This window comes from Zosterops lateralis (assembly GCF_965231275.1).
Source record: "Zosterops lateralis genome assembly, chromosome: 3".
NCBI classification, from domain to species: Eukaryota; Metazoa; Chordata; class Aves; order Passeriformes; family Zosteropidae; genus Zosterops; species Zosterops lateralis.
Window position 1 is genome coordinate 113,270,739 of NC_139764.1, and position 13,175 is coordinate 113,283,913.

General features: G+C 48.6%; 1 protein-coding gene across 1 annotated transcript in view; it reads left to right on the forward strand.

Moving 5' to 3' along the window:
- Nucleotides 1-1,230: 1,230 nt before the first annotated feature.
- OTOF (otoferlin) overlaps nucleotides 1,231-13,175 on the forward strand; it is a gene marked incomplete at its 3' end in the record, with an annotated part of 53,864 nt that continues 41,919 nt past the window's right edge. Inside the window, exons 1-3 of the mRNA XM_083858244.1 lie at nucleotides 1,231-2,137; nucleotides 9,079-9,169; nucleotides 11,136-11,252. Coding sequence (XP_083714370.1) covers nucleotides 2,028-2,137; nucleotides 9,079-9,169; nucleotides 11,136-11,252 — 318 coding nt within the window. The 5' untranslated portion in view covers nucleotides 1,231-2,027. The remainder of the gene's footprint in view (nucleotides 2,138-9,078; nucleotides 9,170-11,135; nucleotides 11,253-13,175) is intronic.

Below are 13,175 nucleotides of genomic sequence, written 5' to 3' on the forward strand. Positions count from 1 at the left end.
ACGAATTCACAAAAAAATATTCAAAAGGCAAGAAAACTCAAGGGCAGAGGGGTGGGATGGAGGCTTCTCCTGGCCAGAATTGTCACCCCCAGGGGTGGGACGGGGCCAGGATTGTCACCCCCCATGACAGGAATTCTCCTGTGCAGGAATTACTTCCACCTGCCCTACCTGGAGAAGAAACCCTGCATCTACATCCGGAGCTGGTGGCAGGACCAGCGGCGCCGTCTCTACAACGCCAACATCATGGACAAGATCGCCGACAAACTGGTCAGGGGTTGGGCAGGGCTGGACGGGGAGGGACGGGGGGACACAGATGGGACATGGGGCTGGCACAAGGCACGGCCACATCCGGGCTCCCTGATCTCCCTCGGGGCAGTGTCTGAAAGACGGGAAAAAATTCCCAGTGAGGAATCGTGGAATTCCAGCAGCTCCTTGAGGGTTCTGTGGGTCAAGGTCCAAATGTTCTCACAAAAGGGAACAGGAGTGGGGAGGTTTTGTCACCTGGGCTGGAGGGGTGAAACACTCACGAGGCAGAGATAGGGAAGGGAAAGCTCCAGGGAGAGCTCAGAGACTTTTCCAGAGCCTAAAAGAGCTCCAGGAGAGCTGGAGAAGGGGTTGGGACAAGCCTGGAGGGACAGGGAAAGGGGAAATGGATAAAATCTGGAAAAGGAAAGATTTGGGCAGGATATTAGGATGGAATTATTTCCTGTGAGGGCAGGGAGGCCCTGAACAGGCTCCAAGGGATGGAGTTTGGAGCAGCCTGGGATGGTGGGAGGTGTTTCTGCCTGTTGCCATAATACAAGGCCTTCTGATGACTGTTTACATACTTCCCTTCAAATTCTCTCCAAACAATTTATATTGTTTTCATTCCTCTCAGTGATGAATTTTGGATTCACCACTGGGTTCAGAGAGGTGTTCCTCTCAATGACCAATCTTTGACCAAATCCCAAATACGACATAAACCCTAAATCATAATAAACCTTCCTTCTTTTTCCCTGCTTCCACCTGATGGGCGAGAGTGGATCTTTCTGTGTCCATAATTGTGACACTGCCCGTGGGAGTGGAGCTGGAATCCAGTGATTCCCACCCAAACCGTTCCATGATTTTAATATCAAGTCTCAGCACATTAAAACCATCCCATGATTTTAATATCAAGTCTCAGCACATTCCCAAGGAACTTTTGGGAAAGCTCCACATTGGCAGGGTCATGTCGCTAGAGGACACAAAAGAACTAAACTCCCTCGTCAAGTTGAGAAGCGAGGAGAGAAAGAGGAAGTTTATTATGATTTGGGTTTTTTTTATATAAGGTTTGGAATTTTTTCAGGGATTGGGGGATGAGAGTAACACCTCTCTGACCCCAGTTAGACAACTTAGAAGTTCATCAATTTGTCTTTCCCCCTGGAAAAGGAATGCAAACTTAAAAAATACCAGTTTTTGTAAAAAAAAAAAAAATAATAATAATAAAAAAATCTAGTAAAAATGTAAAACAATCAGAAGGCTGAAAAATTAATGCAACAGGGTCAGAGCAGGATCTGGCAGGTCCTTCCAAGAAGATTTGGATGCTGCCCAGCTCATTCCTTGAGGGCACCGGAGCCCTTCCCAGCACCCAAACACATTCCAGGGAAGCACCCAGGGTTTCCCTGAGTGTGGGTTGGGATCAGTTAGTCAACTTAGAAGTTCATCAATTTGTCTTTCCCCCTGGAAAAGGAATGCAAACTTACAAAATATCAGTCTTTGTAAAAAAACAAAACAAAACAAAAAAACCCAAAACAAACAAACAAACAAACAAAAAAACTCTAGCAAAAATGTAAAACAATCAGAAGGCTGAAAAATTAAAGCAACGGGGTCAGAGCAGGATCTGGCAGGTCCCTCCAAGAGGGTTTGGATCCTGCCCAGCTCATTCCTTGAGAGCCCTTCCCAGCACCCAGAGCCCCAAACACATTCCAGGGAAGAATCTGGGGATTCCCTGCGTGTGGGGTGGAATCAGGGGGTCCCATGACCCCCCACCCCTCACACTGTCCTCGTTGATGCCACAGGAGGAGGGTCTCAACGACGTGCAGGAGATGATCAAGACGGAGAAGCCGCACCCCGAGCGCCGGCTCCGCGGGGTCCTGGAGGAGCTGAGCAGTGGCTGCCTGTGAGTGACACGAGGGGAGGGTGGCACCGCTGGGAAAGATGAGAAGGGAAAAGCTTTACAGATCTGGTTGCTTGGCAAGAAATTGAAAAAAAAAAAATATAAAAGGTGTGAGTGGAATAGAAATGAAAGCGCGGTTTGAGATTGTCGTGGTTTGAAAGCAAAGTGAGTGAGAGGCTCCGAGTCAGAAATATAATTTAATAAGAAGAAAAGAAAAAAAAGTAAGATAAAATAAAATAAAATAAAATAAAATAAAATAAAATAAAATCAATGCAATAACACAAAGGAGCACTGACAGAGTCAGAACACAGCCTGAGCAGGGTGGGGGGAGCAGTCCAGGTGAGGGGCTCTTCCTGAAGCAGTGATCCCACAGAAAGGTCTGGGAGCTCTGCTCCTCTGGGAATCCAGTGGCTCAGGGCTGCTTGTCCTGTCCCAAATCCCAGATTCTCTCCAGGTGGGAATGCTTGGCTCCTCCCCCTGGGCATTGGGAGCATCTCCCAATGGGATGAGGAGTCGTGCAGTGGCTCCTTGATGGCCCATTAAACAGAGAGAGCTCCTGGAGGGAGTTCCCTGTGAGTCCTGGGCAAGGCATTGATGGGCCATGAGCAGAAGAGCCCAAAGGAGGGGCCTGGGAAAACACTGCCCCACCTGGTTTAACAGTTCATGAAGATGGTGATGGAATAAATACTTTGTGCACATCCTACACAACAACCCAGGACAGAGATGTGATCATGGCAGGCAGGAGAACGCTGATTAACTGGAGATGGGTTGAGTGATAACAAACAAAGGGACACCAAGGGTGTAGCCTCTCCGAGGTATCAGAAAAAAAGGTAGATAAGAAAAGCAGTCTTTAGAATTTAGAATATAGGATGATATGGTGATATAGCAGTTCTCATGGGTTGTATGCAAAGTCTGTAGGGTTCATATCTCGCACCGGTTGGTCAATGTAAATTAGAATATTCAACACCAAAGGAGATAGAATGTTTTTGGGAAAGATGGGACAGGAAGGGCTTGCAGATATGATTGCCTGGAAAGAAATACTGGAGATGTAAAACCTGTGAGTGAAATAGAAATGAAATTCAGCTTTGAGATGTGATCATGGCAGGCAGGAAGACGGGGATGAGCTGGAGATGGGTTGAAGGACAGAAAACAAAAAGACCAAGAATGCAGCCGCTCTCCACCCTGCCAAGGCATCAGGGAAAAGGTAGATAAGAAAAGTCTCTTTAGAATTTAGAAAATAGGATGATATGGTGATATAGCAGTTCTCACAGGCTGTGTGCAAAGTTTGTAGGATTTGTGTCTCGCGCTGGTTGGTCACTGTAAATTAGAATATTCACCACCAAAGGAGATATAATGTTTTTGGGAAAGATGGGACAGGAAGAGCTTGCGGATATGATTGCCTGGAAAGAAATACTGGAGATGTGGAGATGTAAAACCTGTGAGTGAAATAGAAATGAAATTCAGCTTTGAGATGTGATCATGGCAGGCAGGAAGACGGGGATGAGCTGGAGATGGGTTGAAGGACAGAAAACAAAAAGACTCAAGAATGCAGCCCCTCTCCACCCTGCCAAGGCATCAGGGAAAAGGTAGATAAGAAAAGCCTCTTTAGAATTTAGAATATAGGATGATATGGTGATATAGCAGTTCTCACAGGCTGCATGCAAAGTCTGTAGGATTTGTATCTCGTGCCAGTTGGTCACTATAAATTAGAATATTCAACACAAAAAGGGATATAATGGATTGTAACAAGGATCCTCTTCCTCTTGCCCCTCACTCCTTCCTTCCCTTGCTCTTTCTCTCTCTCCCTCTCTCTCTTTGGGGAATCCCTTCAGCTGAGGTTGGTGGCTGAAGGCAAGACCCTTTTACCCACGACCCACACAATAAAACCACATTTTCCAAGAGATTCACAGGTCTTCAGAAAACCCTCTCCCTGCTGTCACCGGAGGTTCCTTCATGGCACCATCGAGGTCCCCCAGTCCCAGCAGGCAAACCTAGGAATGTCACCTCACTGTGATGGCCCTAGGGTTAAAATGTTCCTAAAAATCATGGGAATTCTATGCAACAGGTTCAGGGAAGGTGGAAAGAAAGGTTGGATAGGCCTGGGAAGGGGAACCAGGGCGGGGTAAGCCCTGGGAACAAAGGTGAAATTGCACCTGCATAATTGTCATATGATAAATTATATGATTGGTAATTGAATTATGATTATTATCTTAAACAGGAATCATGAGAAATGATATTTGGGGAGGCGTGATGGAAACTACAAGAATTCATGCTTGGATAAGATCAATGTATACAATAGAACGATATAAGTTTAATAATTAATATATATAGTTATATAACGAAAGGATATAAAAACTTGTCCATCTGGAATCCATGTCGGAGTCAGATTTGGGTTTGTACCCTGCACCGCTGATTCCCAGAGCTCTTCTGTTGGGGTGCATATCTCTCTCTGGTCAGCCCGATGTTCAGCTGGACCACCCGGTCAGCTCTGATACACCTCAACAGAACCGATTGTGAGTTTTTGGCTCTGCAGCACCTTGACTTTTGCTGTCACAGCCGTGGTATAAACAAAAGAGGGGACTCTCAGAGGTTTGGGGAGCAAAGGTTTATTTGGGGATCACAGGGGAACCCCTGACCTCAGCCCTGGTGCCTCAAGAGAGACCCCAGACCTGGGCTGCAGGGGAGTTTTGTCCAGGACAAACTCAGGGGGTGGATACAACTATAAACCAATAAAACAAAGCAAAGCAACAATTGCCAACTGGGTTACATAACTACTAACAAATCAAAGGTAAATTGGGGAGGGGTCTCTGGGGATTCTGCCAACCGCTGGCCAAATCTCCTCGAAGGTTCTGGGCCTTGGAGATAAGGACTCCAGTGATGGACAGAGGGAAGAAGGATACATTGGAGAAAATGGGCAGGGATCATCATGGGGGAAAGGACCAATAGGAAACAGTCTCTGGGCAAAGATCAGGGTTGGCATAGAAAACCCTTATCAACTTATGATAAGAAAAGAATTCCAGGACAGGAAAGAATTCCAGGACAGGGTAACTAAACCTATACTAACTTACAATGAAACTTTTAAAACAAAAACCCTGCAACCCCACACTCTTCAACGAAAGCACTTGCACATAATCATTCTATGATTACGTGTTTCCGACGCTAACAACTGTGCCTCGTCCTCAAACGGGCAAAGAGACCAGCTCCTTTTTAATGCCTTTATTAAGATCAGCTCTAGGTGGGAGCTCCAGGGGTTGTGCTCACCCCCACTGCTCCTGATGGACGATACAGGGGAGGAAGTGTTCAGTTTTTCTGCAGGGCACAGCTGGGGCTTCCTCCTCACGGGAGTCCCTGGCAAAACGTTGTTGGTTTCGTGCTCTAGGGATGTCTGTCTGGTCGAGTGGTGTTAAAGTTATGGTGACGAGGCGGAACTCAGCAGTGGTTGGTTTGAGGTTCTCTATGGTTCTGCTGACTCAGAGTGGTTATTCTCAGTCCTTGATTTTGGGTTGTTTTTAACAGTTTTATGTCCCAGTAATGTCCCATAACCACTTAAGTGTCCGTCTGATTGACTGCTGTTGCAGTTATGGTGATGAGGTGGAGCTCAGCTTTGGTTGGTTTGATGTTCTCTGTGGTTCTGCTGACTCAGAGTGGTTATTCTTAGTCCTTGATTTTGGGTTGTTTTTAGCAGTTTTATGTCTGAATAGTGTCCCATAAGCACTTAAGTGTCTGTCTGGTCAAGTGCTGTTGCATTTATGGTGACGAGGTGGAACTCAGCTTTGGTTGGTTTGAAGTTCTCTATGGTTCTGCTGACTCAAAGTGGTTATTCTTAGTCCTTGATTTCGGGTTGTTTTTAGCAGTTTTATGTCTGAATAATGTCCCATAAGCACTTAAGTGTCTGTCTGATCGAGTGCTCTTTCAGTTATGGTAATGAGGTGGAGCTCAGCTTTGGTTGGTTTGAGGTTCTCTATGGTTCAGAGTGGTTATTCTTAGTCCTTGATTTTGGGTTGGCTCGTTGTTTTTAGGGTTTTTTTGTCCAAATAATGTCCCATAAGCACTTAAGTGTCCGTCTGATTGAGTGCTCTTTCAGTTATGGTGACAAGGCAGAGCTCAGCTTTGGTTGGTTTGAGGTTCTCTATGGTTCTGCTGACTCAGAGTGGTTATTCTTAGTTCTTGATTTTGGGTTGGCTCGTTGTTTTTAGGGTTTTTTTGTCCAAATAGTGTCCCATAAGTATTGCTATAACGCTAAGCCTTCTGATGATAGTTTACATACCTTCCTGCAAAGTCTCTCAAAACAATCCATATTGTTTTCATTCTTCTCGGGGATGGACTTTTGTATTGACCACTGGGGTCAGAGAGGTGTTCCTCTCAGTGACCAATCCTTGACCAAATCCCAAATACAATATAAACCCTAAATCATAATAAACCTTCCTTCTTTTCCCTGCTTCTACCTGACGGGTGAGTGTGGTTCTTTTTGTGTCCCTAACTGTGACATATAAGCACTTAAATGTCCGTCTGATATAGGGCTGTTGAAGTTATGGTGACGAGGCAGAACTCAGCAGTGGTTGGTTTGAGGTTCTCTATGGTTCTGCTGACTCAGAGTGGTTATTCTTAGTCCTTGATTTTGGGTTGTTTTTAACAGTTTTATGTCCGAATAATGTCCCATAAGCACTTAAGTGTCTGTCTGATCGAGTGCTCTTTCGGTTATGGTAATGAGGTGGAGCTCAGCTTTGGTTGGTTTGAGGTTCTCTATGGTTCAGAGTGGTTATTCTTAGTCCTTGATTTTGGGTTGGCTCGTTGTTTTTAGGGTTTTTTTGTCCAAATAATGTCCCATAAGCACTTAAGTGTCTGTCTGATCAAGTGCTGTTGCAGTTATGGTGACGAGGTGGAACTCAGCTTTGGTTGGTTTGAGGTTCTCCATGGTTCTGCTGACTCAGAGTGGTTATTCTTAGTCCTTGATTTTGGGTTGTTTTTAGCAGTTTTATGTCTGAATAGTGTCCCATAAGCACTTAAGTGTCTGTCTGATCGAGTGCTCTTTCAGTTATGGTGACAAGGCAGAGCTCAGCTTTGGTTGGTTTGAGGTTCTCTGAGGTTCTCTATGGTTCAGAGTGGTTATTCTTAGTCCTTGATTTTGGGTTGTTTTTAGGGGTATTAAGTCCAAATAATGTCCCATAAGCACTTAAATATTTGTCTGGTCAACTGCTGTTGCAGTTATGGTGACGAAGTGGAACTTAGCTTTGATTGGAGGTTCTCCATGGTTCTGCTGACACAGAGTGGTTATTCTTAGTCCTTGATTTTGGGTTGGCTCGTTGTTTTTAGGGGTTTTATGTCCGAATAGTGTCCCATAAGCACTTGAGGCCGCCTCATTTGCATGTTGGATGGTGTCATTGGTTGCCACGTGGTTGCTGTGCTTCTTCAAGGGTTTTCTAGCCCAGTCCATTGTTGGGAGGAGACGGGAGAGATACAACTTCAAAGGGGGCCAAGATAAGTATCACTTATCTTTAAAAGAGAAAACATTTAGGGAAAGCATTTGCGTAGATAGCGGCATCTAACAGAGAAAGCCTTACAACAGGCAAGGTAAACAGTATCTAACTAAAAAGGCGCTTTACAGTAACAGCACTCGGGAACTTTGTATTTTATTTCTTACACTCGGGATGACGGGACAACATTCTGTGGCATTGGCGCGACGCTGAATTTTTTCCCTCAGGCTGGAGCGCGGCGCTTCCATCTGCACCACAAACACCCCAAAGTGGGGGTGAAAAACCCCAATTCCTGTGGCCTCCACAGGCTGGTGGCACCTGGTGGCACCTGGTGGCACCTACTGTCCTTTCCTGACTCTGAGCCCGCGGTGTGACCCGGCCTCTCATCCACAGTTTTTTTGGAGTTTGCAGGGAATGAGAATGTTTCCCTCCAGAGATGTGGTTAGGCTGGAAGAATTCCCAGAGGAATCATCCTGATGGGCTGTCCTGGTTTAGGGCAAATTTGGGAGGAAAATCTTTGAATGGGGTCCCTCTGGGAAACAAACCTAAATGGCCCCTTCCCCAATTGGTTTGGGAAAAAAATTCCTTAGAGAAAAGTAGAAAAAACCAATTTATTTAACAAACAAAGTGCTCACAAGCACAAAGAATGAACTATATCAAACACTAAAACCTCTCGACATTCTGAAGGGAGATGGCAAAATTGAGAAAGTCCTTGCCATGAGTTGTAGCTTGGCTCGCTCAGTCTCTTATCAGTCTCTTATCAGTCTTTTATCAGTCTCTTACCAGTCTTTTATCAGTCTCTTACCAGTCTTGTACCAGTCTCTTATCAATTTCTTATCAATCTCTTATCAGTCTCTTACCAGTCTCTTATCAGTTTCTTATCAGTCTCTTATCAGTTTCTTATCAGTTTCTTATCAGTCTCTTATCAGTTTCTTATCAGTCCCTCCAGTGCTGGGAAATGCTGTAGTGGGCGGGGCAGGCGTGAGCTCTGGGTGTTTTTCCGCGTTTTTCAATCCAGGACAGGTTTAAATAATCCCAAGAAAATGAGGAAAAAAACAATCCAGGGAACTCCTCTCCCTCAGCTAGATAAAATTAACTAAAAGCAAAGAGATTTCTGTCCCTCTGTCTGTCCGTGCTGCAGACAACACAGTCCAGGAGCAGAATGAGGAGCAGTTTTTGAAAACAAACTGTGAGCTGCTTCTTTCCTCCCTTGGCTCTCAGATCCAGTCTGAAAGGTTCAGAGGTTTAGAACTCAATATCCAGCACAAACAGAAAATCGGGGATACAACCATGACATCTGAAAGGTTCAGACCTTTAGAACTCAATATCCAGCACAAACAGAACAGAAAATCAGGGATACAACCATGACATCTGAAAGGTTCAGACCTTTAGAACTCAATATCCAGCACAAACAGAACAGAAAACCGGGGACACAAACGTGACAAAAGTCACCCCAGGCTTTTCCCGCAGGCGCTTCCTGACCTTGGCTGACAAGGACCAGCACCACTCGTCCCGCACGAGGCTGGACCGGGAGAGGCTCAAATCCTGCATGAGGGAGCTGGTGAGTGGGGTCTGGTCCCCTAAAGCAGCTCCAGGAGAGCTGGAGAGGGAGTTTGGATGAGGCCTTGGAGGGACAGGACACAGGGAATGGCCAGAGGGCAGGGATGGATGGGATTTTGGGAAGGAATTCCTGGCTGGGAGGATGGGGAAGCCGTGGCGCAGGTTATCCATGGAAGTTTTGGGAGAAGTGGGAGAGGATTCCTGAGCAAAGGATGGAATTTAGTCCATGGATGTGCTTGTTTCCAGCCCCTGTGGGTGGAGGGTTTGGGATTTAATTCTGAGGAGCCCAAAACCCACTCGGGTCTCACCCACGTCCCGGGTGTCGCTTGGGTCTTGCTGCCTCCCCTCCTCCAGACTCCAGGAAGAAATCTGGGAGCACAGAGGAGCTGGAAAAGGGGAATTTTGGGAATCCCGCAGATCAGAGCTGTCCCAGGGACAGAGGTTTGGGGGTGATTCTGCTTTGGGGATGATTTTGGGAACCCCACAGAGCAGAGCTGCCCCAGGGACAGAAGTTTGGGGGTGATTTTGGGAACCCCACAAAACAGAGCTGCCCCAGGAACAGAAGTTTGGGAGTGATTTTGGGAACCCCACAGAGCAGAGCTGCTCCCAGGGACAGAGATTTGGGGTGGATTTGGGAACCCTGTAGGGCAGAGATGCCCCAGGGACAGAGGTTTGGGGGTGATTGAGGTTTGGGAGTGACTTTGGGGACCCTGCAGAGCAGAGCTGCCCCAGGGACAGAGGTTTGGGAGTGATTTTGGGAACCCCACAGAGCAGAGCTGCTCCAAGGACAGAAGTTTGGGGTGATTTTGGGAACCCCACAGAGCAGAGCTGCTCCAGGGACAGAGGTTTGGGGTGATTTTGGGAACCCTGTAGGGCAGAGCCACTCCAGGGACAGAGGTTTGGGGGTGATTGAGATTTGGGGGTGATTTTGGGAACCCCACAGTGCAGAGCTGCTCCAGGGACAAAGGTTTGGGGTGATTTTGGGAGCCCCACAGAGCACAGCTGCTCCAGGGACAGAAATTTGGGGGTGATTGAGATTTGGGGGTGATTTTGGGAACCCCAAGAGCAGAGCTGCTCCAGGGACAGAGGTTTGGGGATGATGGAGGTTTGGGGGTGATTTTGGGAACCCTGCAGAGCAGAGCTGTCCCAGGGACAGAGGTTTGGGGTGATTTTGGGAACCCCACAGAGCAGAGCTGCCCCAGGGACAGAGATTTGGGGTGACTTTGGGAACCCCACAGAGCAGAGCTGCCCCAGAGACAAAGGTTTGGGGGTGATTGAGGTTTGGGGGTGATTTTGGGAACCCCACAGAGCAGAGCTGCTCCAGGGACAAAGGTTTGGGGTAATTTTGGGAACCCTGTAGGGTAGAGCCACCCCAGGGACAGAGGTTTGGGGGTGACTTTGGGAACCCCACAGAGCAGAGCTACTCCAAGGACAGAGGTTTGGGGTGATTTTGGGAACCCCACAGGGCAGAGCTGGCCCAGGGATGGAAGTCTGGGGTGACTTTGGGAACCCCACAAAACAGAGCTGCCCCAGGAACAGAAGTTTGGGGGTGATTTTGGGAACCCCACAGAGCAGAGCTGCTCCAAGGACAGAAGTTTTGGGGTGGGGTGGTGGCCCTGCTCCTTGTCAAGGATGTGCAGGAGAGATGGACGAGGAGCTGGTGGCTCCTCCAGCTGGCACAGCAAGGGACACCAACTTCAGTGTCCAGCTACATCCCTGAGAGCCAGGAATTGTGAAATTCCACAAGTTCCTGTAGAAGATACAAAGGTCACGTGCTGGGTGACAGCAGGGTGAGGCACCTTCCTTAAGCCACCCCAAAATTCTCCAAGCCTTTGTGGTGTCACCTTCTCCTGGGCTGTCTCGGCCCTTTGAGGGGCCAACAGAAATGTGTCTGGAGGTGACATGATGGGATTGGGGCACCTTTCCTTGGTCCGAGCTGTGCCCTGATGTCCCAGCTGTCCCCACAGGAGAACATGGCCCAGCAGGCCACGGCCCTGCGCTCCCAGGTCAAGAGGAACACCATGAAGGAGAAGCTGAAGCCGGTGCAGAACTTCCTGCAGAAGCTGCGGTTCCTGGCGGACGAGGTGGGGCCCTCACGGGCAGGGGTGGGTGGGGCTGGGGGAGATCGTGGAGAGGGAAAACTGGGATTGGATGGATGATGGAGGGATGGATGGATGGATGGAGGGATGGATGGACGGAGGGATGGAGGGATGGATGGAGGGATGGATGGATGGAGGGATGGATGGATGGATGGAGGGATGGATGGAGGGATGGATGGAGGGATGGATGGAGGGATGGATGGATGGATGGATGGATGGATGGAGGGATGGATGGATGGATGGAGGGAGGGATGGATGGATGGATGGATGGATGGATGGAGGGAGAGATGGATGGGATGGGATAAATAGATGGGATGAATGGAGGGATGGATGGATGGATGGAGGGATGGATGGATGGAGGGATGGATGGAGGGATGGAGGGAGGGATGGAGGGATGGAGGGATGGATGGATGGAGGGATGGATGGATGGATGGAGGGATGGATGGAGGGATGGATGGATGGATGGATGGAGGGATGGATGGAGGGATGGATGGATGGATGGATGGATGGATGGAGGGATGGATGGATGGATGGATGGATGGAGGGATGGATGGATGGATGGATGGATGGATGGATGGATGGAGGGAGGGATGGATGGGATGGGATAAATAGATGGGATGAATGGAGGGATGGATGGATGGAGGGATGGAGGGATGGATGGATGGATGGAGGGATGGATGGATGGACGTGGATGGAGGGATGGATGGATGGATGGATGGAGGGATGGATGGATGGACGTGGATGGAGGGATGGATGGATGGATGGATGGATGGATGGAGGGATGGATGGATGGATGGATGGATGGATGGATGGATGGAGGGAGGGATGGATGGGATGGGATAAATAGATGGGATGAATGGAGGGATGGATGGATGGAGGGAGGGAGGGATGGATGGATGGATGGATGGATGGATGGAGGGATGGAGGGAGGGATGGATGGAGGCATGGAGGGAGGGATGGAGGGATGGATGGATGGATGGAGGGATGGATGGATGGATGGATGGAGGGATGGAGGGATGGATGGATGGATGGATGGATGGATGGATGGATGGATGGATGGGATGAATGGAGGGATGGAGGGATGGATGGATGGATGGAGGGATGGATGGATGGATGGATGGAGGGATGGAGGGATGGATGGATGGATGGATGGGATGAATGGAGGGATGGAGGGATGGATGGATGGATGGATGGATGGATGGATGGATGGATGGATGGATGGGATGAATGGAGGGATGGAGGGATGGATGGATGGATGGAGGGATGGATGGATGGATGGAGGGATGGAGGGATGGATGGATGGATGGATGGATGGATGGGATGAATGGAGGGATGGAGGGATGAATCGATGGATGGATGGATGGATGGATGGATGGATGGATGGAGGGAGGGATGGGTGTAGACCTCCAAGGGCAGGAGAGGTTCCTCTGCAAGGAGCCATTCCAAGTCCATGAGCTGCCCCATGATCCCTGTGCACTCCTGGCTGGGAATCAGCCAATATAAAAGAAATTTGAGAGTTTCCCAGGCAGGGACAGAGCTGAGTCCTCCTGCAGCAGAGCTGGAGATGTTTCAGCCAGTCCCAGCCATGAAGGGATCCCGTGGATCCCTGGGAAATCAGGAATTGGGAGGCGACACATCAAATCCCAGACTGGTTTGGATGGGAAAGGATTTGAAATTCCATCCAGTTCCAACCCCATCAGCTTCCACTATCCCAGGCTTCTCCAAGCCCCAATGTCCAACCTGGCCTTGGGCATTTCCAGGGATCCAGGGGCAGCCACAGCAAATCTGGGAATTCCAGCCCAGCCAGGAATTCCTTCCCAAGATCCCATCCATCCCTTCCCTCTGGCAGTGGGAAGCCATTCCCTGTGTTCTGTTCCTCCATCCTTTGTCCCTGGTCCCTCTCCAACT